The sequence below is a fragment of the Sphaeramia orbicularis genome, chromosome 15 (assembly GCF_902148855.1).
Source record: "Sphaeramia orbicularis chromosome 15, fSphaOr1.1, whole genome shotgun sequence".
NCBI lineage: Eukaryota > Metazoa > Chordata > Actinopteri > Kurtiformes > Apogonidae > Sphaeramia > Sphaeramia orbicularis.
The window spans coordinates 31,940,654-31,968,198 of NC_043971.1; the positions used below are offsets into that span (position 1 = coordinate 31,940,654).

At 39.9% G+C, this 27,545-nt stretch overlaps 1 protein-coding gene across 1 annotated transcript; it reads right to left on the reverse strand.

Annotated features, from left to right (window-relative positions):
- Positions 1–1,737: 1,737 nt before the first annotated feature.
- LOC115434624 (protein FAM53B-like) lies at positions 1,738–26,093 on the reverse strand. Its single transcript, XM_030156660.1, has 5 exons — positions 25,947–26,093; positions 16,662–16,943; positions 14,713–14,767; positions 10,608–11,488; positions 1,738–2,992 (listed from the first exon to the last, which is right to left on the reverse strand). The coding sequence occupies exons 2-5, from the start codon at positions 16,740–16,742 to the stop codon at positions 2,639–2,641; spliced, it is 1,371 nt and encodes a 456-aa protein (XP_030012520.1). The 5' UTR covers positions 16,743–16,943; positions 25,947–26,093; the 3' UTR covers positions 1,738–2,638.
- Between the last annotated feature and the right edge of the window lie 1,452 nt (positions 26,094–27,545).

A 27,545-nucleotide genomic window follows, 5' to 3' on the forward strand; every position in this document is an offset into this window, starting at 1 on the left:
ATTTTGTCTTGTGGGGATACATAAAAGATTGCGTGTATGTTCCACCGCTACTCACTAACCTCGATGACCTTAAACATCAAATAACAACACCGATCAACTTAGTGGATCGTGATATGCTGATACGTGTCTTGGAGGAATTCTCTTATCGCATTGATGTTGTCTGTGCTGCAGGTGGTGGCCACATTGAACACTTGTAAGACAGGAAATTAAAGTTGATTGTGAGTAGAATACTTGTGACTTGGCTGGAGTTTTCTATTGCTTTTCCTTATTAAAATAATGCGTAATGAAATCGGTTCATTCTTTTTAAATAACCCTGTATATGAGAGTGAGTGATCGTCTCTATAAGCCCTGTAATGAACTGGTGTCACATCCAGAGTGTACCCCATCTTCGCTTAATGGTACGGCACACCTTCAAGAATTATTTGAGTCATTGCCTTTTAAAATTGAATATAAAAGATTCAAATGAGCTGGGAGTGTTGGTTTTTTAATACTAACTCATTGCTTTTTGTTGCACGGTAGTAGATGAACTAGAGAGAGCAGGGCCAGATTAACACTTCATTGAACCCTGGGCAACAATATTCAAGGGCCCCATCATCACAACCCCAGGATGTCCCTCTCCTTTTTTGATTTTCGTTAGGCGCTCCCACTTAGCTGCTTCTCCATGTTTGCAATGTTTTGATTCGCGTACGTCACGTATGTCGCGTAGTTCTTGATGTCTCACATCCCGCTCAGTGCACGCACGTTGATTTGCGTCACCGCTGATTTGCTTTTTGGACTAACCAGTGAGGAGAAGGTCTCAGCTCACGGTCACAGACAGCAGGAGCAGGGTTTCTGTGCAGTGCAATGGCTCCGGGCAGCAGACAGTTTCATTCATAAGCAAAAGATAACCAGATATTTTCGTTATGCCCGAGCTACCCAGGGCCCTTCAGAGGTCGCGGGCCCCTGGGCAATTGCCCAGTTGCCCATATGGTTAATCCGGGCTTGAGAGAGAGGCATTCAACAACTTTGGGGGTGAGAAGGGATCTTCATAAAAACGGATTAGAGTCATATATAAACCGGTGTATTGAGGAAATAGGCAACTGCAACAGTAGTTAGCCTAGCAATGGAATTAGCCAGCATACCAAAATAATAGCCCCCAAACACAAAACAGGCTCTAATAAACTTTACATAAATACCCAAGTGACTTTAGTTTATAGAATCTTTAAAGGGTACCTGTAGTGGATTGTCTCTTGCTTATAATACACAAAGCACCATTAATGTTGTAAGCATGACCAGTTCAGGTACACTTTAAGACCCTTTTTTTTTTTCTGGGTGAGAATCTAAGATACTAATGCACTTTTTTAATCTCTTAGCATACTCTGAAAGTGGTACAGGGAGTAGAATGCAACTGTCTCTGTTGAATGATAACAGCCAGTACATATATTTCTGTATAGACTCAGGTTAGATTTTCCACAAACGTCCTCCTGCTGGCTCCTGAGCGCTTCATTGCCTTTCTTCTGCTCGTTTTTAGCAGCAACAGTGTGCACCACTTTCTACTGTTAAAGGTAATGTTAACAAATAGTTCCAACAAACGCCAAGTAGACACAAATATGCATACCACATGTTTCAGTCAGCTTCTGTAAACTAGCACTTTATATAGATTTTGTGTATATACTATATTTATGTGAAACTTGCTTCTGACTATCAGTGTCATTATATTTAGACACTAATTAATAAGCAACAATTAAACAAGTCACATAAGTGCAGGCTGCAAATTTATTTCAGGATCATTCTGTTAGAAGAAAGGCCTTGCATTCTTGTTCCTTCACAAACAGCTCATAAAAAACAGTTACTTAGAAAAATATACACTGAAATTAGAATTGAAAACTTGAGATTCAGTGTTTAATTCAAATATACAATTTGCATATTAAGAAACTACAAAAAAAAAAGTCAGAAATTGTGGTTTTCACTGAGGCTAGTTTCATGAAGTGAAAAGGAAGAGCAAGCATCCACAAGAAGGCACTGCCACTTTCCTAAGTCCTCTTAAAGCTTATTGAGTCTACATTCAGCAAAGTCAGATTTTCCTGTGCACACAAAAGATGGAGAGAAAGGTCGAGGGTAAGTCTGTGAGAAGCTTCTTTTTCTGCCGTTTACCACTGGTTGTTACATCCCATCATTCATACCCCCGCCTTCTCTGAAAAACAAACTTGAGTAAATACAAGAGAGCCCAGCTACAGCTACAGTACTACAAACCTAATGTTAGCCGACTTTGGAAAGGTCATCAGGTTGGAAAGACAGTGGGTGCTGGGAGATTTTCTTAAGACTAACCCTCACTTTCCCACTCCTGAGTTAAGATGAATACCCAATTAAAAAATAACTAAGATCACTGCTTTTTGATTCAAACAGTAAGAATGTTCAAGGCAAAAGTCTAAAACGCCAGCTGTTAAAATCTGGCTTCCCCGTCTTGTGTACAACATACTCGATCCTTTATCATTTTTATCACTTTCTTCATACCTTTCCAACATCCTTCCCTTTTGTAGTCAGAATACTCCACCATTCTTTTTCCTTATTGCCTTTCTAAAGAGCCATCTTTTGGTACATCATCAATATCCTTTGACATTCGAAAACACTCAGTCTTTTAAAACATCCTTTATAATGTTCAGTTTCTCTCAATCTGGTCAAGATCCAACTCTCCGCCCAGCTGGAAAATGTCCCTCTTTGCTCCGCAGTCACCCTTCCAGAGGGTGCGTTTACCGTCCACAATGTCTACAGGAGACCCAGACCGGGAGTCCACGCTACAAGCAGAGTCACTGTCCAGTTCCTCATAGGACGAATCCTCTTCCTCATCATCCTCCATCACTTCCTGCCGTGGCTCCAGCCTCAGCTTGGACACAGCGGCAAAGTCTGACTCTGGTTGGCTGCTAGTCTCAAAGGAAGGAGGGGGGAAGCTTGATTGGTAGCCATCGGAGGCTGAAAATCCAGGGCAGCTCAAGCTCTGAAAAGTCTGAAGTTTCTGTATAGGAGACAAAGGACGAAAAAAAAATACTGTTAGTAACATAAACATTGGTTTATGCATCTAAGCTTATGTTCAAATTCAAGGTTCACTCTAATAAGGCTGTAAAAGTAGAAAAGGTTTGGCAAGAGGAATTCGAGCTCAGGGTTTTCCAGAATGTTAGTTGGTTTGAGATTGGGTTTCACTTTGGGCAGCCAAAAGTTGGCCTTCCCTTTCATCGACTACATATGAACATGTAAACACACAGGCACATCGAAGAACTTTCAAAACTCTCTGAGTTGTTTCACAAAACAGGAGACACAAAACACTGAGAGGAGTTGCAATACGCAAAGGTATCCTGTTTCTCTCTGCGCTTCGGGCTTATTTATCACCATAAAAGCCACAGTGAGACACACACAGCATTCCCTGTGGTGGGGAGCATTTTTTTGTTCAAGTTGCTGTTATTCACTGTGCATGTTTTGTGATTCTGTACTGAGAATCAGGGGGGAAATCTGTGAATACCTGCAGCTACATGTGCTTGGGGTTTTTGCTCTCAACACTTGACCTTTTATTCAGACGGAGGTTGTCTTTCATACTCTTTCCATGCTAAATTCTTTTCTGCAACAAAGGAAGGCAATTGTGTGGTGTAGTGAAGGGGTTAATGATCTCTGGAGTGCCCCAGCAGCAGATGTTGGAGGCATGGAGGTGAATAGAGATGAGGCTTTCTCTATAGAGCCTCAGCTTACATGACAGACACCTCTAATGTTCCCTAGCATGTGTTAGGACATTGCTTTTCCTGTTACAATGAACTGGGAGTCTCCCTTTCTGAGGTCTCTCTTTAGTAGACTCACTCTTTTTTTTTTCTAGCTCTCATTTAGCAGGGATGAAAGAAAAAAAATCCAGGATTTTGCCCGTCTGAACTGAATATTTGCTCCCTTCTGATACTTTAACTTTACATATAAGCTGCTCAAACATGGCAATCTTCCTCTCAAAGCATGCCCGAGTACAACTGCTAGAGGTGAACGTGTGGGAAGTGGGAGGCCTTTGCTGTAGTTACCCAACTGGAGTGGAAAAGGGGATTTCTAAGCCCTTACTCTGTCTCTCTCTCTTTCTCTCTCTGTTTAACCCCCTGTATTACCCCCACTACTAATTATCACAGCAGAGGAGGAGACGAAAGGAAGAGAGTACGGAGAGGAAAAGAGGGGGAGAGGCAGCCTTTCTGCAATATGCTTTCTATAAAGTCTACTGAGGCTGGGATTTGAGAGGGGTGTGGCAGTAGGTTCGGGGGAGCAGGGTTATATTTCTGCAGTGTACCCAGCTTTGCCTGTGTTTTCACTCGAGTGCAGACCCCCACCCAAAAGAAACCCAGGCTTACACATGCAAACTATACATGAGGGTATCGAGGCCTAGACTGCGGAAACACAGCCAGATGCAGGGTAAATGGGCAAAAAGCTTCTTGATAATTGGGGTAAACAACAAACAACACGCTGCTAAATGCTTTGACAGAGGTCTGACTGTGCACTGCAGAATGTACACACAGCAAAACAGGTTTATTCCTAAAGACATACACTTAACACCAAAAACTAAAAAATGAACTACTCTGAACACAGACAACCAGACCACCATCGGTAAACAACAGTAAGCTAAAAGCAAAAATAAGTAAAAGTAATAATAAAACACTGAAAATAGTGCACTTCAAGCCTAAACACTCAAAACTGTACTTGAGTAAAACACACAACACATATACTAGTGTGAATAAAAATACCCTTCAACACCAGCCTTTTTATAAGATCGTCTATAAGTTAATTTACTTAAAGAGTTAAAACTACGACTGCCTTATAGTAGGTAGAGGTAGTTAAAATCACAAATGTTGCAAAAACATCAGAACCATGATTCCAAATAGGATCTATTTAGGATGTTAAGGGTGAATCAGGAGGGAAATATTTTGACAGTGAAACCAAGGGTTAGTTGCTACTTCACTGAAGTCTTCACAGTACCTGCTCAGGCAGCGAACAAAACAAAACAGTTCCAAAATATGACAGGTCTTTCATCAAATTTGTATTGACATGAAGCAGGACTAGAGAGGAGTCTGTTTTTGGATGTCAACTAATGAAAAAATCGGTACTGAAAACTTACAACAGAACACACAGTGCCAGTGCAGATAGAGTTCCTCTTTGCTGTGTTGCTGTGCCATGTAATAGTCAACAGTATGTACTATTCTTATTAGGAGTAAATTTGCTTTGTGTGTGGAATGTGTGTAGCTTACAAAGTAGGCCTATGGGACTGTATTTTAATGTCAGTCATAATGGTAGTACCATGACAACCACTGTTCTCTAAGAACTATGTTTCTTTAAAAGTCAGCTTCTCAGAGTTCAGAAACATTAATTTAGCTTACATGGGATGATACTGTTCTCAAACCATAAATGAACACTTCAATTGTCAGTTAATCACGAACCTGTGACAACACATTTGGAGATATGTGGAATTCAGTCGAGGGAAAGAGGATGAAAAACTAGGCTATCATCTGGAAAGTAACTAAAGCCGTCAGACAGATACAGTGCAGTAAAATTTATCTGAGAAGTGGTGATGTATAAAGTTGCATAAAATGGACAAGTACCTGCACTAGAGTACTTTTTTACATTCCACCACTAGGGAAGAGGTACAAGCAAAGACAGCAGATTTAACTCATTCATGACAGCCTGACTCTTCCACAAGAATCGTTTCTGCATGTGTGTGCTCATATATTTGTCTGGTATTTAGTGCATCACGGAGAGAATGTATAGCAGATGAAGCCAAATTCCTTGAAATATGATCAAAACTGTCACCTTTTAGGTCAGATCCTGCTTTGTAATCCAAGGAAATGTAGGTGAATGCATACTGGCATGAGGCGATGCAGGACCTGTGCAGGTGGAACACCTATGGGACAAGTTGTGGCATGTCATTATGCACAGTGAGTGCTGTACCTCAGGACACCCACCTAGGTGTTCCCACAAGCCCGTGGGGCTCGCCGCTCAGCTATGATCACCATGTCTGCCATCCAAAGAATGAAGCGAGATGGAGAGAGGAGGGGGAAGAAGAACAGCACAGCTCAAACTTGGGCCAGCAAAAAGATATTAATAGAGAGGAGTGACGAGTTTGTCGGCTAGCGTTGTTATAGAAATAATAGCCCTTTTCTGAACTATGCAGCTTCTCTCCTGCAGACACAACACACACTCAAGCAATAGCTCAACACGTCCTTTTTGGCCACCTCTACTGCTAACACCGCTAAGCCAAAGATAGGCTTACAATGACCAAGCTGAAGTACTTGAAAGGAGGTAGAAAGGCAAAACAATCAGAATGTAACCGGCCGGACAAGCCTTTTACAGGCCGTTTCCTCAAAAGCAAAAGCATGAGCTGCATCAACAATCATTCTGCAAGTGACCTAGAATAAAGAGATAACATTCCCCGACTGACAGCTCACCACGCCCACAAAGCTAAGGGAAAAAACAATGAAGGGCCAAGGTAGAAGGGCAGCCAGGGGTAAAACGGGGCAACGGAGGAGAGAGTGAGTTGATACACATGGCTGACAGGGTGAATATTTAAGGAATTTTGGGGGTGGTCGTACGTTAATCCCTGTGGAAGCCAAGCTGTAGCTGATTAGCACGACATGCATCCCCAGAATTCACACCCGCCTTCATTGACGTGGTCAAAGAATCTGGAGGCCAAATTACACCATGTTCCAATGACAACGCGCACTGGGGACTTGTTACGTGTTTACCCTTACAAGTGTTCACGCTAAACCAATAAGAGACTGTACAACAGGGGTGTCAAACTCATTTTAATTCAGGGGCCACATTCACCCCAATTTGATCTCCAGTGGGCCGGACCAGTAAAATAAGTTTACTTTTTCCACCGTTGTTATATTACAATCAGGTTTACATCTACAAAGTTTCCTTAAAAATCTGAATAACATGAACAACTTGAATCGTCTTAAGAAAAACAAGTACAATTTTAACAATATTATGCCTCGGTTTATCATTTACAAGTGCATTAAAATCGCACAAAACATTTAATAACAGGATATTGATAAAATTGAATTTACTTTTCTTAAGACATTTCTGTTTGTTCATATTTGTACAGGTTATTCACTTTTTTCTGTAAAAGTATACTTTGGTAATGTAAACATTTTCATGTAATTTTACTTTTTTTTTTTTTTTACACCAAAAAAACAAAGAGAATTTGGGGTTGTCATTATTTATAGGTTATAATGATAATATTTTACTGGTTCTGACCCACTTGAAATCTAATTGGACTGTATGTGTCTGTGTGTGGAATCTGAATTAAAATGATTTTGACACCATTGATTGTTAATATCTACAGTGTAATTTTTGCATTTCACAAATTCATCCCGCGGGCCAGATTGGACCCTTTGGCGGGCCAGATTTGGCCCCCGGGCTGCATGTTTGACACCTGTGCTGTACAACAATATACTAAACTGCAGCAATCAATCTAATTCGAAGACAGGCACTCTACTGTAGAAAAATCACTAACCAAATACTGTTTGCCTTGGCACTTTTGTTTTACTTCACTTGTACTTTACCCCCTATTACTCATTAACACATCTTTAAATTAGAGGAACCATGTTGACAAATCCATGTGCATGAATAAGAAACTTTTTTTATAGCCCAAGGTAAGACAGCGTAGGACCCATGCAGACCCCACCCACTTCTTGGAAAGAAAAGGGGTGATGTTTATTTTCTGCCAGTCTGGCATGAAGTGAGACTGTCAGCCATCATTTCACACGTCAAAGTCAGTTTTCACAAGACAGCAGTTGTAAATTAAACACTTCCACACTTACACTAGTCATATGATGTGATTCTGACATCTGTAATCGCAGGTAAAAAATCCCTCCTGTAAATCATGTAATGCATCAAAATCCCGTAAGAGATAAAAAAGAAAAAAAAAATCATCTGTTCCGGTTTTTCATAGTAATACTGATGTTCTGCCGACGCTAGAACAGGCACAGGTTGTAACCAGCCCCACGTTTCCACATTATCACTTCCTTTTCCACAACGCTTGCCAGTTACTAGCACTCCCTGGACTCACACTGCGATAAACCACCTCATCAACTCAGCAGACAACGACATTTATCTCCACTAGGTGTTTCTAATGTGTTCAGCTGGGTTTGTACTTTATTTATTTTTAAACTGGGCTTTTTAGGATTTCCTTTCACCAGCCTTTGTCTTAGTCCTCACTGAAATGCTGAGTCAGAATACAGTAATGCAATACAGCGTGTGATGTCTTGACGTGACCGGGAAAAGAGGATGAAGGAAAAGAGAAGTAACAGAAAACATACGTGCTGAGAAACATGTAATACCTCAGATAACTGCACACCTGGAATTTAACCTCACGTGTTGATCAAAAACGGAACTAAAAGCACAGAAATGAAAAATGATAGCTCTACCTGACCCACTCAGGACATAATAAATGAGACGAAATAGTAGCTGTTGATCTTCTTGAAAGGTACAACCCTACATCTTAGCATTTCTAGAACCAGAGGCAAGGTAAAAGTGACTCCATGTGTGTTTTTGTGTATCTTCAAGTATGACGAACATGCTTGATTTTCCCCTCTTAGCAGCTGGCATGAGCAGAGGAAACATGGTCGCTAGGCTCCATTACCAAAGCCTTGTTGATCCAACCCTGGCTGGATCCTGAGGGTGACTGACTGGGAATACAATTCTTTTGGAAAAGGAAGGGAGGGTAGAGGGGATGAACTGATGGTACTCTCTAAAACACAACTGGAAAATGGCTGCTTTTCCACGACAGGAGGTATGAAAGAGGAAGAATTTAGCATATCGTACAGAAGATAAAATAGCTGGATGGCAGGAGCAGGAAATAGTCTGAATCATTACATTTCCTGAGCACAGGTTTGTTTTGCTATATGTGGCTGCCATTGTTCACCACAGTTATTATAGTTTGGAAATCTTCCTAAGTTTTTATTTTTTTAAGCTAGTTTTACATATGCAAAAGTAGTTCTTATTCCAAGGAATCATCCAGTTTTAGTTGTAATTTTAGTTTGTCAGGTGCGCACTACTAGGAAAAGTTTTAGTATATCTGTGTGTGGTGTTAAAGTATGGAACAGATTGAGGGAGGAGCACAAGGAGTGTTCAAACATAAGTCAATTCAAAAACACTTATAAGAACCTGTTTTTCACAAGATATAGGGCTGAGGGTTATTAATTGTCACCATATGTTCACTGTTGTTTATGTATATATTTCCTTTCTTTGAGTTAGTTATTATTTGTTAATTTATTCGCCAGCACAACTAAGAAATGCATTGGTAAAATATTTTATGTGTATTTGTATGTGTGTATGTGTATATGGATGAATGAGTGTGTGTGAGTGTGAAAAGATATATAAATATAAAAGAGTAATGTAAAAGGAAGAGGGACATATATTATTAATAATATTTTAGGGAGAGGGTGTGGGATTAAATAAATTGCACTTCTTCCCACCCCTTTTCGGGTATGTAAATGGAACTACTGTGCTGTTCTTCTGTCTAAGATTGTTATGATTGTTGATATTTGTATTATCATGTACGTTTTGCTTGTTCGCATATTTGTTAAATTTCATTGCATGTTCAGAATAAATCACTAAAATCAAATCAAAATCATTATGAAAAATGATGAGAAATTTATAACAAATGGGATTGACGGCAAACATTTACAAACCCATATTAGGCAAAGCCATTACTTGTGTACACCATGAATTACTGTAGCTCATGGTGGAAGTGGTTCAGGTAACTTCCCAATTCCTGATTTTTTTCCAACGTTATTTCTTCACTACTACTTTTACATTTTTGTCAGCTATAAACTCTCAGCTACAGATTGTCAATAAAACTGAGTGAAATAAAAATGAGCCCATATGACAGTGTAAATAAACCATCATCGCTTTAAGCAATGCATAAACATCAGAACAGTGCCAAGCATCAAAGCGTAAATACTTTTATGTCTTTTTTTTTTTTTTAATATGGTACTATTTTAGGTTTGTTTGGGGGTAGTTTTTTAATCTGATAGCTGCTCTGCTGCTTCCTCTGACCGAAAAGGCAAAATAACACAGTATTTGTGGTGGGAAAAGCAAAATCTAGTAGATAATACACAGTCCGGAAATGAATGAAGAGATGGGGGTCCAACCTTTGGATGGGCTGTTTCCCCAACAGGGTAAATGAAATGATAACCGGAGCCGGGCTTGCTAGAGCGTGGAGCCAGGCAGCATGACCGAACATGAGGAATGCTTCTTTAGAAAGCACCACTCCCTGAGCTGGAGGCCTGAGATCACTTAGCCCTGAATCTTTAGACTGATGACCCAGAAAACTTAATTTATCTTGATTTAATCCCATCCCTGATCAGATGTAGGGGGTTAGGTTTGAAGACCTCTTTAACTTCCTAAAGGTTTATGAACAACAATGTATTTGTTTGCATTGTGAAAGTGTTCTGGAAAGAATAAAGGGACATTTAGAAGCATTAAGGTAAGATGCTGATGAATAAACGGATGTTGATTTAACAAAATGATACTGAACTCTGTGAAATCAGCGTAATTATTAGATGACATAACAAAACCAATGTGTGTATGTGTGATTGCATGTACGTCCAGCTAACCTGAGTCATCTTAGCCAGGTCCAGAGAGGGCCGCTGCTCCTGGGCGTCCTCCGGCCTCCTGCGCTTCATACCAATCTTTTTATCATTTAGTACACAGGGCTGGGACCTGCTCCGGGACAGACAGCCTGTGCCTCCCGCCCTCTGCCCCGCACGCCTCCCCAGCTCTGGGGTGGAGTCTGGAGAGCTGGCTTCAGACGCCTCTTCCCTCTGCAGCTCAGGCAGGCTGATCTGCTCGTGGGAAAGGGAGAGAGGCCTGAGGAAATGGTGGTGTTGGCGGGAGTGGTGATGATTTGACGGGGGAGAGGTGGGGGAGACTGGAGAGGCAGTGAACTGAGGGTGCAGAGGCAGTCGCTGGGTGAAGAACGGCAGGTCCAGGGCCCCGTCTGTGCTGATGCTGGAGCGCGAGGGCAAACTAAAGCTAGAGCTGCGTTGCATGGCAGGAAAGCTACCCCCAGAAAAACCACCCCCTCCTGCTCGGACGCTTCCTCCGCTGTGGCACCTTCGTTTCTCCACTGCTGTCCACACGCGGGAGCTTTGAGGCCTCCAAGATGACCGGCAGCCACTGAATTCATCAGAGAAGGACAGGGAGCGACACTGGCGCTTGCTGGGAGGTGCTGTGGGGGCCTGGCTGGTGGCTGTAGTGGTGTAGTGAGCAGCGTTGGATGTGGTGTGAGAGTGGGGGCTCGTCTTGCTGCTATCTCCAAGGCTGAGGTCTTTAATCAAGCTAGTAATGGTTGTGGTGCTGCCCGGCTCCTTGGCCCAGGGCCGGTTCCCTTGCTCAGGCATTATGTCCCACAGGCTTTCCAGACCTGTTCCAGACTGGCAGGGAGCTCCCTGCTGGATGGCACAGCTTCGCCCTCGGTCCAGCCACCTGTCTGCTTCTGCAATGTTCAAAAACACACAGTCATGATTCAGACACCTCTGAGCAATGGTGAGTTTAATACCAGTGGATATGGCAAGTTATGTTCCTTTGAAGACATATAGTGTAGATTTTTGTGCAGTAGGGAGACGGGTTATTATAAGTAACAGAAACAATGACTAAAATCCACTAAAAAAAGTTTTCAACTGAAATAAAAGTTTAGAAGGTAGAATTGCAGGCAAAGATCAGCCAAGTTTTTGTTTTCCCCAGTGTTAATGTTTCATTGTGCTCAAAAATAAAATAGCTTTGCACAATATGGAACCTATAATAAACAGTGGTTCTAACAAGTCATATTTAAGGTCACGCATTCTTTAAAAAAAAAAAAAAAAAAAAAAAAAAACTTTTTCCTGACAAAACTAAAACAATTACCAGACTTAAATAAAAAATTAACTACTTAAACATATGCACTTGTAAAATTAACTCAAACTAAGCTGAAATATAAAACCCAACTGAAAGACTAAACTAAAATAAAGACTAAAGAAGACGCCAGAACTAAAATAACTATGCTAGGGAGACACTTGCTCATTCAGGGCAGGTATACGCCACTAAGAGCAACATGAAACCATGTGCTTCATTGCATGTTTTCGAAACGTATCTGCTACCAATCATCTGGCTTGAGATGGTTTCACGAAGCCTTAGAGGAAACACACTGCAGCCCCGCAGTTCTAACCAGGGCTTCTCAAATCATATGCCCTCTGCTAAAACAAAAATAAAGCATGCATTTGGATGAAAGAAAGTGTTCGGGGAAAGTATGGTGGCACTTAAAAATTAAAAAAATGTTTCTAATATTGAAGGATCTGGTTGTATTTTGACATGTGGTAGAATTAATTATGATACACTGTAGGCCATTAGTGGACCAGTGTGTGACTGCAATGCATCACTGTGTGCTATATCTGATGAGTATGTTACGCAAGAGCAGCTACAGGATATGCTGGGAGCAGCGAACCTCTGCATCCAAATTCAATTTAAAAAATAAATATTTAGATAATCAATGGCAGAAATCCTATATCTGATTTGTAAAAAATATCTGATCCCTTCTTGGTCCAAAACCACAATGTTAGAGAAATCTGTTTTATGTTATCCAGCTAACAAAGAAACATGAAAAATGTCAAAAAAAAAAGTCAAAGGGGAAACCAGTGAGAAGGCTCCTCAGGGCTGAATATGTAATCAGGCTTTTAACAAAATCTCAGTACGGCCAAGTGCAATATCCAAATTACAGGAGCAGGATTTTTTTTTTGACAAAAGGTAGCATACAGTATGTCACAAAATGCATTATAAATGTAACACTCTGGTGGTACAGACATGTCCTGGACCTGCAAGTCATGTTCTGCAGGCATAAGCAAACATGCTCATTTGGTACAGACCTCAGCAAAGATTAAATAAAACAAATTTTATGTAAAAAAAACAAACAAAAAATTGTAATTCAAATCTCACACGATATCTAAAATAAATACGATCTGACTTTTTTGCTATTAAGGCAGTTGGTATTTAGTTTTGTGTCGCCTGGATAACTCAGAGAACCACATGACAGAAGTCCTAGTCAGCCCCTGAAAAGCTGCTATCGTTTCACTTCTATACTGAGATGGCACTGGTGCAATAGTCTGCACATCTCAAAATGTGCCCAAATCCTGTATCTCCTTTTTATTCTGTTTATCCTGTCTGTATGTTGTGTGTATGTTGAAGGCTTGTGTTCTATGGACTTATGTCTGCAATAAAGTTTATTATTATTTTTTGCACACCGTTAATCCCTAGTCCTTCCTATTGCTAAACTGGGAGGAAGGCAGGAGATGTATTTTGGACAGCAGTGTGACTTGTCTTGCCAGCTGCCTCACCATCCACACAAAAGGGTCTATACACAGTGTGGGTGATAATACACCTACATTAAAGTGCCGTAGTGGCTATTGACACATTTGGCAAAACAGCTCCATTTCTGATCCAAACACTGTCCTTTTGGATGCTTGTCTTTTGGCCTGCGTTCTCCCAAGCTGGTGGACGAAAATCATTGTTCCCGTCGGTGAAACAATGTACGGGGGCTACAGTGACGACCTGACAGGAATGTTAGGAAAACAGCTCGACAAAAAGCGACAGAGGGATGAACTTCTAAATGTCATACTTTGAAACCAAATGCTGGTTAATCTAACTGGATACGCTAATGAATTCTAAAGTCAACATTAACCCATAAAGACCCAAACATCCACCACCGACCAAAACCATCTAGGATCTAAACTGTTTAATACCTGTTGATCCACTAATCCTATCAATCCATGTAAATAATTGGTGTAAAATACAGTGTCATCTTTTCATGGTCATCAGATATGACCCATTTGGACGTTCAGAGGCTCCATAGTGAATGAGGAAACACTTCAGCAACATTGATTCGCCACTAAAACCAATGGAGTTCAATAAAGGATGGATGGATGGATGATATATTTTCCTGTAAAAGTCCGTTTTTCTTCAGTTTTCTCTGTTTCTGATATAATAACATTTGACTTTATTCTGAACTTTAATGAACATCTTCATGATCACTGAATTAAATATAGGAAGATACATGATTTACATTGACAAATGTGAGATACAGAGGATAATATTATGATAAATGGTGATAAATCACAGAGGAAAGGTTAAATAGAAAGAAACATTTATTTGAGAACTGACACAAAAGTAGCACTGGGTCTTTACGGGTTAACAGCAGAAACAGTAAACCATGCATCTATATCCTCAAATATCGCACCCTACAATAAGAAATGATAGCAAAGCCTTGTATTTACAGTAACATGTCTTTTAACACAGGGGGTAATTACTGCAACACTAACTGAGCCAAGGGGAAATTGTTGACATAGGCAACAGCATATTCAATTACGATGTGCTCCCGTGAGAGCGGTGTGCAACGTTGTGTGAAGGCAGGTGCACCCTGATCATAAGAGGGGGATGAGAGACAGGCGGAGAAAGGCAGAAGTGAGAGGGTGTGTGTGAGCAGATAAACAATAAGACGGTTATAGCAGGGGGTCCTTGACCTTGTGGGGGTAATAAATTACACTACTCCATATTTACAAACAACAGCAGGAAAGAATATCATTCCCATCATAACCAGTTCACGGCCTTGATTTGGTGTAAACAAAAAGATGAGATGGATGAGGGGTTTTTTCACAAGTAAGATAAAGAAGAAAAGTAAAGAAACCAACTTACCCACAGTTCCACAAGAGAAGAGGGTGGTCCCTCTGCTCATGGTGTGGAGCTCACGCTGTGAATGAGCAAATGAAGGAAAAGAGGATCAGTCATGCAAATGGAGGCACATGGAGAGGTCCATTTCTGCTGTCAAACCCTCATTTGTCAGTAAAATTAATGCAGATTTGATACAGGTACATGGACATATGTTTTTATGAATACTCTGGTGCTGTTTTTGCCTTTATTCAAAGATGCACAGTGGGATACGGACCAGGCCAGAGACAGATGGGAAATCTACCAACAAAGGTCTACTATGTGTCATTTAAAAGCTTTAAAAATGACTATTAAGTGATCAAATGAAATACACCAAAGACAAATATATCTGGATTACTATCATATATAAATTACTACATCCTCACATTTGAAAAGTTTAAAAAAACAGCCATTTGGTACTTGATTGAAATATCGATAGAAAGAATAGTTACTGCTTAATTATGGAACTTCTATCCTTATGTTAGATTGTTCTATGTCAGACAACATTAATTCATATCTACAGACGCATTAACTACCTAACACCTGGTGTGTTTATACTCTAGAGAGAACAAAGATTCTTCAGAGAGTGTAAAACACCTTTTTCCATCCACACCTATCTTCTAATCTGACACCTATCATCTCCCACAGCTCACGTATTACAGCAGGGTGGTGGCTGTCTGCACAAAAGACAGAAGAAAAATACGGTGATACATTGCTGTGACTCACCTTGAGGTTATTACCACAACAAAAAATGTTTTCTGAGATACATGAGTTTGAAGCCAAAGAAAAAAGGGTTATTATGTTAAGACGAAACTGAAATCGAAGTAACACCAAAAAAGTGTAGGTATTACGCTTTAGATTAAAAAGTAAACAGCTGGTAATACACATTTTTAAAAAAAAGGTGTGTGAATGCCTAAAACTGAGTAATATTTAAACACCAATGGTTGCTAGATTTCACACCAAACTCTGTGATGTTAATCTGTGTTAAAGAATTTGTATGACAAACCAGATAACACCTATCAGATCAAGACTGACACTCTCGTGCAATAAAAGAATGGTATGTAATACCTACTTGAGCTAGCTACACACAGCTGACATCATGTTGTCATCAAGAAGTTACTCGATTGTAGTTTGATGTGCTAACACGCAACACTCATGTGAGTATATCTGATTACCAGCGGCCTCTGAGGCATGTGAACAGGCCGATCCTTAAAGGTGCAATGGGAAAGATTTGCACATGCTAACAGCATTACTTGCAATATGCGTTGGAATCTGTGTTGTGCATGGAGCTGGTCTTTTTTTTTTTGATGTGACTGCATTTTTAAGATAACAGTAGCTAGTGCTGCATATTGAAGAAGTCAGAAGTGAGCATCAGGATTTTTGGTTGACAAACATCAAAAAAATTACCTCCTTCACACAAAACAAACTCCAATGCAAATGACACAAGCAAATCTTCCCTATAGAACCTGAACAGCACCGATACAAGTGACTTGCTTAATGTAGATCACAAACATATATTCAGATTCCTCTGAGCAATGGTGAGTTCAATACCAGTGGGATATAAAGTGTAGATTGTTGTGCAGTAGGGAGCAGGGTTTTTATAGTTAAAAAAAACAAAAACAATGATTAAATCCGCTAAAAATAAAAACAATTTAACTGAAAAAGTTGTCTAAAACACAAGAACTAAAGAATATGAACAATGTAACACAATCTCAGGTAAAATGTTTCATTGTGCTCACGAATAAAATGCCTTTGCACAATATGGAACCTATGATAAACCGCGTTTTTACCAAATCATAGTCTTTCATAAAAATGTAACTAAACAATTTGTGCACTTGCAAAACTAACGGAAACTAAGCTGAAATCTAAAACCAAAGCAAAAGACTAAACTTAAATAAAAACTAAAGAAAATGCCAGAACCAAACTGTCTCTCTCACCAGCAGTCTCTCGTTGTTCTTGGACCTTACATCATTGACACCCTTCTTCTTTTCCAGTGTTTTCGAGAAAATGATCACCATGGTAACACGCGGCTCTGCTCCAGTCTGTTCAGGTGCAGGAGGAGACCATGGTCGGCCATCTTAGATGACGAGGGCGGAGGGTAGATAGTGCATTTGAGCTAAACAGGTGACAGGTTGGCGACCTCCCATCTGCAGAGCAGCCCCCTCAAACACCGATGAGAGTGACGAAGGCTGGAATCAGTCTCTGGCACTTCAGCCGATCTGTGTGTTGACATAAAACAAAGAGCAAATAAATAAATAAATACACAAAACTTTTAGATACAGCACTATCACAAGAATAAAACAAGATAAAACTATTAATAAAATTTTTAGATTTATTGCCAGAGCTAGAGAGGCTTAAAAAGAAGTGCTAGATTGCTGACATATATTTTTCTGTTTCCCAGTTAACACCCTGACACTTACAGTCACCCAGCCACTACATATAATGTGTTCACTTCTTTGTAAACACCATATGCTGCCCTATGCAAAATTGCTTCCTTATTTCTGTGTATAATGCACAAGCTGGCAAGTCAAGAGAATCCACAGACCTTATGGGAATCGAAACACGCTGAAAGAAAAAGCAAAGCTTAGCTAATCCTGGAAAAGACATCACATCACTACAGATGTGGCTACAAAACATGAATAGAAACAGAACGTATAGGAGCTGCGGCTGCGTCATTGACCGCCTGTGGCCACAGATGGTGAAGCCCAGACAGTAGCTGTAAACAAACACTCTTTAAACGGTTGGAGAGAGTTATATTTGAGGCAGATGGTCCATACTGGGCCAAAGATGTCTAGTCATGCTCCAATTTCTGCCTTTATAATCATTCTACTTAATGTACAGGAAAGAGAAAGGTAACTGTTATTTATCCTTAATCTGAGGAAAGAAAAACAGGAATAGCTGCAGTGACCTTGAGGCTGAACTTCTCTCCTTCATTAGTTAACCACCAAACACACTGACCAATTAGAGAGTACCCATGTGGCTCACATCCCCCAATCAACTGCCGGCTAATGACAGCTTTCTGCTGTGGAGCAACACATGAGGCTAATGGATCCTCCAGGCCTAAGATGTTATCCTGCCCATGTAACATGTGGTTTTATGTTAAGTAAGGGTGGTTACACTTATATAACATGCTTCAGAGAGAGGCAAGTGCACACTTGGTAGTAAAGTAAGTTTTGTGTGATATGTAGCATGTGTGCATTGTTTTAGAAAGGAGTAGCATTTGAAACGAATAAAAAATAAGCCAATCTAATACTCCTCTTTATGTCATGTTGCTTCATTATCTTCATCCCTTCCCTCTTCTTTAGCCCCATGACTACATGGTGACTATAAATGTTTCGTGTAGGCCTGCCTCAAACCAAATGCTAGCATCTGACTCCCATTATCTCCATTTATCCTGGAGAGTCAGTGGAGCACAACTGGGCCTCCACAGGCAAAAGGAGCTGGTGCTGCTGGTGGAGTCAGAGGAGAATGTTCTTCTTGATCAGTTTTGCAGATTACGTTACTGATTGGGTCTGACACTGAGTAATGGGCGAGGCAGTGTGACCAGCAAGTGTGTGCGTGTCTATGTGTGTGTCTGTGGGTGTATTAAACAGACCAAGAGTTGAGGAGCATGACGGTCATGTGTAAGGGTTTCTACAGTATGCTCTTGACTGATGCAATTAGGAAGTGTGACATGTTCCATTGGGGCCAGAACAGAAACTACACTGTGTGAATAAGATTGTACATGTGTCTTAATACATGCATGTGTGTGTGTGCATGATGATCTGCACTTGTGTGCATTTGGAGTGTGTGTAGAGACTGGCAAGTGGGGGGTCATGGGAGAGGGCAAACCGAGTGTGAATTCAACCCTGGAGCCATGCTTACTTAATGAACCGACGCCTCATGATGGGGAAACCAGAGCTTAATGGAGAGAGAGAGAGAGAACTGTAGAGCTCTTGTGTCGAGTGCTTCACTGATCAGATTTTAACTGCTCAAAATGATGGTTTCTGTGTTGGCTACTTTTTACTGCTAGTAATAGATTCTGGATAAAACCTCTACAGACAGACAGGTCCATCTGCATGACAGTCAACCTCAACTGAAATTTGACAGATTTGATGTTTCCCTGAAAAAAACATGTGCAATGCTACAGGCTACCTCTGCAACATTCTGTGAAAGCACTGTATTGCATTATTTCCTGATAACAATCTGATATCAGTAGAGTGAACCAACAAGGAAACTAATGGGAGTAACTTTTTATGTAACTAATTGTGATACGACTCACAGCATATCAGTAATCAGTAATGATGTAAGCCTTTCAACAAGGCCTTGCTCACAATAAATGACACATGACCCATTTTTCATTACAGATTTTTTCAACTTAATTACAAGAAATAACACAATGCATGTTCTTAATAGTTTGTAAAGACAACATATTAGGCTATTTGTGTTATTTTCTATTTATTTTTTACACTTGCATCTACATAACTGTAACTAAACTGAAGGAAAGCTACAACTTTGGCTTAGAAAGCATTCTCGGTTACTGTAACTAAATGGGAGCTCAATAGATGACCAAATGGTAATTCTAATCAGATTTGTGTACGTTGGGGTGCAAACACCAACTCCTGGCTCACAATAGCCAGTGACTTAGCAGGGCACTAGAAAGGGCAGCTAAGATAATATGGCTCTCTGCCCAGGCTGTGATTTGTACAGGCAGATGAATAGAAGCCTATTTGGGGCCCCCTGAAGTTCTGTGACGGGGTGTTTGGTGTCCATCACCAATTGGCTCTGCTTACTGCATACTTGTGCGGAGCACGTCTGGTGTCAAGACTTTGATCGGTGGCTGTGGCCGAAAGAAACCATCTCTGATCATTCTGATAAAATGATCCAAACCACACAAACATTGCACAATGTGGTGATACAAGTAGAATGTTTTATGATTGTAATGTTTGTTATGTGTTTTTTAAGCAAACAGTCTTCATCTTACAAGACACTACTTTATACTGTAAGAAACTAGATGTTGACATTGGTTATATATAGTGGCAGCCATGAGGGATGATAAAAAAAAAAAAAAAAATACACCCTCATGTTTTCATGTGGTCTGAGTGAATAAAAGTAAGAGCCAGTCTCTTGTGAAATTCTGTGGTGTGGATCATTAATTCAGAGTGAACACACAGCCACCCCTCTCTCATATAATGAGGTTGAGGTCGTAAAAATGGTCCTAGGGAGGTCATGACATACCACTGAATGCTCTTGCTATCACCCTAGCACCCAGTGGATGGGGAGCACTGGCCAAAAAAAAAAAAAAAAACACACACATCACACCACTAGATCTTCAGGAGTGCATCAACAAAGAGGTGCTCGTTCAGTCAGACTTTATGCAGATTCCCCTGTCTAACAAGAGTGACCATGAACCTCTGCAAAGATACAGCCCTTTCTTTAATCTAACAGATCATTTACTTCATTTTTTCCATTCAAATAATAGTGGTCACCTATAACAACAGCCCTACAATGACAACAATAAAGCAATCACAGCTGTTGGCCTTTCTTAGGAATCAACCTGAAAGTCCAGTTAACACCGCCATTGTCTCTGCTTAGACGACATGAAGACACACTAACATAAATGCATAAGCAAGCACACTTCCCTTTGCATATACGGGTTCTGCTTCCCTTGTGGTCACAAGCCGCTGCTGTACTGGGTGTGGAACGCACTGAATTTATTGCCAAATACACAAAGACAGAAAGTGATGTCCACATAACTAGCTCTAAGATGATCTAACTTAATGCTTATTGTCCAGTTCTGACTTCAAAACATGCATTAGGCCAACTTACTATGGCAAACCTTACATTCCACCATTTCCTATTAACATTTACTGTAAGCTGCAACATGACACACATGCAGAGCTCTAAAGTAGTGGTTTGGCTAGGCCCTACTTTGCAGGCTCCTGTTGCATTAAGTGCAGATAAGTACTGTCAAATCTTTAAAAATATCAAGCAACTGAAGCACAAGAATCAGAGAACCATGCATTAAGGTGATTTTCTAGGTAAAAATCAATTTAGCAAAAATTTCACAGCAATTCCTATGGGCTGGTTTTTCTGACTTACTTCATAAAACAGTTGCTAAGTAGTACAGTGTTTTAAGGAATTTAATGGGTAGCCATAGCAACCAAACACAAACAAAGGATAACACTGGTGATGTGAAAAAGGCACAAGCCATTGAGCCAGTAAAGAATAATATCTGGACAGCTCATTATTTCTTTATCAGCAGTAGACGCTTGTCATATAAAACTGGACAATTGAACCAAGCAAAGTTACAATGCTGTGGTACATTAACATTCAACCTGTAAGCACCACACAGCTGTTCTATTTATGCAGCTTGAAATTTATTCAGGGTTGACCCCGGTGACTCAGACCAAGCTTTAGTTAAGTAAAATCTTCAGAAGCTTGACAGGAGCAGGATCAGGTGTTTCAGTTTGAGTGAAGGAAGGTATGGGGCCTCTTGCCCCCTGGAGTGACCCTCGCATGCCAGGACTTTCCATACATTAGGTACCCCACTAATTACACCCCCCCCACACACACCCCACCCACCCCCATCAATCCCGGCCTTTCCGCTTGTGGTTTCTTCCATTATCCATGAGTGCCTTTTCTGTTCTGTGCACACTAACCAGAGTCCTAATCCATCAGGGATACATTACATGAGAGCCTCCAGCACTGGCCAGAAATCCCCCCTCAATTGCTCAGCTCTAGAAAGGGGACCACTCTTTTGTTGTGTAAGTAGGTGATGTTATACAGATTGTCACTACCAATCAACAACCGATAAAGTAACACTACCCTCTAAAGGAATTACATAACATCATAACTCTCATTGTGGATCATAGTTGAGGGAGAGTTAAGAGCATATGGGTGGGAGAATGTCAGAAAGCAAACCATGAGCAGCATTCCATCACTCCATTCATTCATTCATTAGGAAGCTCAAGCACACCATATGGACCCTCTGACTGGTTAGCATAGCGTTGTATGGGTTTAAAAAGGAAGTAATGTATCAGTCTGAGATGTGAAAATCAACCGTAACGGTGTGAAAATCTTTGAGTCAGTTTAAGTTGAACATTGGGTGTGTCCATTGGTTCACTACTGAAAGACTTCTGTTTAAGTATCAAAGCAAAGCTGTACTTTATAGTAAAGAAAGAGTGGTTAGTGTGATGTTTAGATTCAGATGTAATGTCACTTAGTTGATTTTATTGTTTTTTTCCCTCCCAGAAATGATCATTAATACATCAACGGTTAAAAATTAGTCAACCCCTGCTTTTTACTACTTACCAATAACTTAAATGCATTAATTCTGTTGCCTTTCTTATGAGGATAAGACAGAATTGCATTCAGTCCTGTTAAAACATAAAATCAGAATGTCTAATTTACTCATGCATCACATCTTGCTGCTCACATGCTATAAATATTAACTCCTCATTTGCAATATCAGAAATCCATTGACATAAATTTAAATTCCATGGATGCACTACTGCATTGAGTAAACCAGCTGATTAGTTGGCAGTAAACAGACTGTTTCCAAATTTGTCCCTTTGCTGGTTTACAGTGTTGTGCAATTTGAAATTACCTGCAGCTGAATGTAAAACATGCCGAGAGATAGGCCTGATTTCTGAGAACCAGTTGTCATTATAATCTGCACAAGTCTACAGCCTGGAGTTATGACACATGTTGCCATGATAATTGGCCTTCTTTCTACAAGCAGGATTGTCAAGACACACAGGCTCTGTTCTCAAGCCTAGACTTGCACAAAGAGCCGCTTAAGGAGGATACAACACATTAAATATAAGGTCTGTATGAGAAAAAACCCAGTATGGCTAACTGCATTAGCATTACACCTTGGAAGGGAAGTGGGCTTCTCATCATACTGTCACAAGTTTGGAAAGATGGGTCTAAAAATACAACAAAAATAGGATGTCTGTACCAAAAACTAGCAGAAACTTTCACTTCTCCTTACTTTGGCGATGGGGTACATAACTAATCTAAATTTAATCTAACTTTGTGTCTGCTGCTTCAAACAGGATCTATGCAATGATGGCTGATATTTAGAGGGACATCCAAGCCCAAGTAAAGCTGTCCTCCATAAGGGATGTTATAATGTCTCAAAGCAAACACAAAGCACAAGACTACTTCACCTGTTCAGAGACTCTTCTTCTGGAAAACACACAAACAACAAATTCTTTTCATTACTTTTTGTTACTACCAGGCACTATGAGACATATTTATAACCAAATATACAACTGCAGCACTGTCTTGTCTCACATGGAGATAAAACTAAGGGCCTGAGGGCAAAGAGTCGCTCATTTGAGAGTCAAACAATGACACCAGAGACAAGTTATTCTTTGTTTTTCTAAAAACTTGAGGTGATTCCTTACTATCACCACACAGAAACACCACAGTGGGATGTGTTGATGGGAGCATTCCTCCTGCATCCCAGAATGCTTTTCATCTCTAAGTAGGGACTGGTGCCTGTCTTTGGGGGTTGGGGAGTGTTTCTCTGGTGTATGTGAGAATGGCTCTTTTCTTTTCTTTTCTTTTCAGCTGCAGGTCTTTGGCTCCGTGGGCGTCGAGACGCCAGACTTACAAATCTATCATGTTAATGAGGAAGAAATATATGCAAAGAGGAATAACTGCATTAAAATAAGTAGCTATGAAAAATAACTTCTATTTATTTTGAAATCCCTGAAGTTTAGCAATGTGAGTCACAACCAGGAGTAGTTATGGCTGTGGGTCAGAGAGAAGAAAAGGAAGCTTCTGAAATGAATAGTGAGTAGCATGGAGGCACAGACAAGCATAGCAAACCATCCCTTTCTGGTAGCTTTGCATAATGGCTCAAGCCAAAGAACAAGTGAGAGAAAGAGAGGGACAACACTGACAAATGCAAGACACAAAGTACATATTAACAAACAGGCAGATATTCCATTTGAAATATAGAGGAGGACAAACAGAGAAAGACGGACAGACGGGAAAGGTGACAGCATGTGCGTCAGTGTGTAGACTGAGCGAGAGTTGTACACACAGACAGAGAAAGGACAAGTGCCTCGCTCAGCACACAGGCAAACAGCTGCCCACTGACAGAATAGAGCTCTAATAGGGCCTTTTGCCTACAACACAAAGACGCTGCAAATGTGAGCGGCTTCAACACTCACTGCAGCGCAGACCGGACCCTTTAAAAACCCACCAACCTTAATTGCTTCCATAAATTATGGCTATATATGTCCAGAACAAGTCTGCAGACTAACAACCCTAACCTACACTAGCTGTCAAGTGCAACTGCAGTGTATCAAGTTGGCTGAAAGGATTTAAAGCAAGTAAATACCAGCAACTAAGATCTGGTCGTCTTTAGTCACGTATAGGTCTCAGCAACAGAGCTCAAAACTGAAATGTTTCTGTAACATGCTGTCTTAAAACGTCAAGTAGCCAAAGCTGGCACTAACTTCAGATTCTTAGACTGCAAAGGTTTTAAGTTGATTAAATCACAAATACCTAAGCTTATTTGCTTGTTTTGTTATACTATAGCATTAAAAACTTAATGAAACTGAGTTTGTTTTGCTGAAAGAAAAAAAAAACATTTAGTCTTTAAAGATTTATGTTTAAAGTAATTTATCAAATTCTTGGCATCAGTACAGAAATAACTCAGACAACACCTGGTGTTGTTTAATATAGCCAAGAAGTTGTGACTTTCAAGCAGCTTATATATTTAGTCAAAACTTTTTACATCTTGGAAATCAGAAATAAACCAAACAGCTTCTGGTTCAGGCAAATCAGAGACTGTGAGGCAGCCTTATCAAAATCCCTCTGTAATTACATACTAGAGCTGATATGTGATGAAATCTTTGCATAACTTTCTACTTCACTTTCAACCTGAACTTCAGCTACACTGTCAATTTGCGAGAATGTTTTCTTGTGAGGAGCAGAATTCTTGAGACAACTACTGATATTTCCTGTTTAGTTAACCAAACCAGCCAGCCATCCCCTCAGAGTCAAGGACAGATAACTTCTGCAGCGGTGGTGAGACAAAACATTTGCAGGTATTTTCAATTGGGGCGCACTGGTACCAAACCAGTTCTTCTGTATTCTGTTTATGGTGTCCAATACTATAAACAGGCAACATAAAAGCACCATCAGTTACTTCCTTACCCACACAGGAATGGAAACAATGCAGACAAATGAGCACTTAAGTACATCACTGTCACAGTGCTGCATGGTGTGATTAACTTTCATTATGGACTATTAAGAAGCCAATATGTATGAACCTTGTCCTATGATTAAGATAAGAAACACATGTTCCAGTGTACCCAGAAGAAGCCAAGGTTCTATTTAAAGAAGAGTATACATTTTATAACAAAGATACAACCTAAGGTGAGTTGAATGTTTTACGTAGCCTACATCTACATATAACATCTTAGAGTTTATATGAAAATATAGCTATCTGTAGTCAGTACAACAGTACATCAGCTGAAAAAAACAAAACTAAATTGAGGAAGAACATGAAGAACATGAAGATGAAACCTCTTGATCTTGCAAAAAAAAAAAACTTAGCCAGATGTTTCAGATGACTGTCGAAGGTAATATCAAAATGTGTGGTAGAAATTAGTGAGTAATCTATAGATTCTATGACTCATAACACTAGTGTTTCTTCCAATCTCATGTCACAAGTTGTGGTGAGAAGTAGTGTGTCAATTATGAACTGCAGAGCAACCACACACACAGACAAACACTGCCTTTTTGCCTACAAGTAGTACAGACTCAGAGATGAGGGGACTTTTCTGGTTGAAAGCAGGTTGCCATTAAGAAGCTATTAACACAGCAACAGGTTGGTCGGGCCAAAGCAAGAAAGCAAAAACAAAACAAAACAAAAAAGACAGCATATCTAATTCTCATTCTACAGCAAATGGTTCAGTAAAGCTGTGATAGGCTACCTGATCTAAAGTGGCAAGACTGATAAGTTATAGTTTTCTATGAGGAAATGCTTCACAAATTGTATTTTATGAATTAATCTACACCTGAGTAAATAAAAACACAATTCTATTTTTTGATTGTACTCTAAAAAGAACCATACAATGTTGTCATCTAATGTTTCAGTCACAGAGGAAAACCCTGCAAGAGCAGACAAAGTCCAAAAGTTCTCAGCAAAGTTAGAAGCAACAAACAGTGATCCACACAGTTGTTATGTTCATGAATCTAAGCAAATGCCCTACTACCTGGCCAGCAGAGGCTCTGTCGGAGTTAGGCCATCTTCAACAAAAAGGAACAGAAAAATCGTCTGATCTAAAAATCAGGTTTGGCGCAGTTGCAGACGCCAGTTCAGCGGTGCCAGGGCTGGACTGTGCAGACTGCGAGCAGCTGAGAGCCCACTACTGCTGCAGGGAGAGGCATTGATTGTAACAATATCCGCGTGCGGCTGAACCATGTTTGTGGGGGGGGGGGGGGGGGGCTGCGACTACTACCAACAGGGACAAGATTGACTGATACAAACAAATCGAATACAACACAACCAAATAATACAGCAGGACTATTCAATGAATATTATCAAAGTTATTTAAGTTAGATTTTCTTAACTCAAAGATGTATTTATAAACGAACACTTTCACCCCTCCTTGTTTGGTACATTCCGCTACGGTCCTCCCCCAGGCATTTACAACACTCACGTACTAGAAACTTTTTGTACTACTATGCTGTTCATTGATGTTAAAGCAAGAATGTGCAGACAAAAAAAAAAAAAAAAAAAAAAACTCCAGGAAAGCTGAATTAGCAATAAATACATCAATAAAAAACTAAATAAATGAAAGTTGCCACAATCTTTGTAGCTGGGTGTGTTGCTTGACCATTGTAAGAGTCCCTTAAAGTTATTATAAACTATGTAGATGATGGTTTATGATTGCCTCCAAGCAACATTTAATGTTTTTCTTTTTCAACATCTAACTCTAAGATACACTCCTGGAGTTGTTTTCACTTATTTGAGATTCAAGAGGTTTTATTGTCATGTGCACAGGATATAGTTTGTGTTTTATGTATGTATTTAGTGTGGATGGATGGTTGAATTTTATAGTTCCTGTAACTTCTGCTTCTGCTGTCTTAGCCAGGACACTCTTGCAAAAGAGATTTTTCATTTTAACAAGTATTTTTTTCCCCTGGTTAAATGAAGGTTATTAATAAATAAATAAATACCCTTGCTGTTACACCTTTCATAGAAATTCTTGTCTGCTAGGCATCCTTCAACAATAAAATAAATAAATAAATTAGAAATGTAGTTTTACAAACATTAAAATATGTACAAAACTAAAAGACTAAATGAATTAACAGTGACTGAGAAAGAGACTATGTACAGGAGGGTATTACATACAAGTCACATGTTAAATCATAAAGATCAGTACCCTATGTACAGCACATATACAACAGAGCTGTGCGTATTTTGTTTATTGCACTTGTATATTCCAGCTTAATTGGGCACAAAGAATTGCAGCATAGAGATTATGTTAAAAAGGTGCTAGGAGCATGGAGCTTTTTAATTATTTACTGTATAAAGTGACAATCTGCAAAACATTGATGAGGTGGGTTGTAATTCCCCCTGAAATCAAGTGAAGAAGTAATAAAAAGTAACCTAAAACATTTCTGTAAGATACTTACACAAATATAACAATTTACTGCTGAATTTCACAATTGTTTTACATTGACTGTTTTATGTTGTTAACATGGTTATTATGACCAGGAAAAAAAGCAGTGTGAAAAATGTTTGAACCTTAGGTAAGGTCTGAAATACTTTAAAAGTGGAAACTTTCCCACATTGGCTCTCATGCCAT

What these genes read in the sequence shown, in the direction of transcription:
- LOC115434624 (XM_030156660.1), bottom strand. Translation starts at nt 16,742, where the DNA reads ATGGTGATCATTTTCTCGAAAACACTGGAAAAGAAGAAGGGTGTCAAT. An exon ending in AGAACAACGAGAGACTGCTG is followed by an intron (nt 14,768 to 16,661) that starts GTGAGAGAGACA and finishes GCTCATTCACAG; the next exon opens with CGTGAGCTCCACACCATGAG. An exon ending in ACCTGGCTAAGATGACTCAG is followed by an intron (nt 2,993 to 10,607) that starts GTTAGCTGGACG and finishes TCTCCTATACAG; the next exon opens with AAACTTCAGACTTTTCAGAG.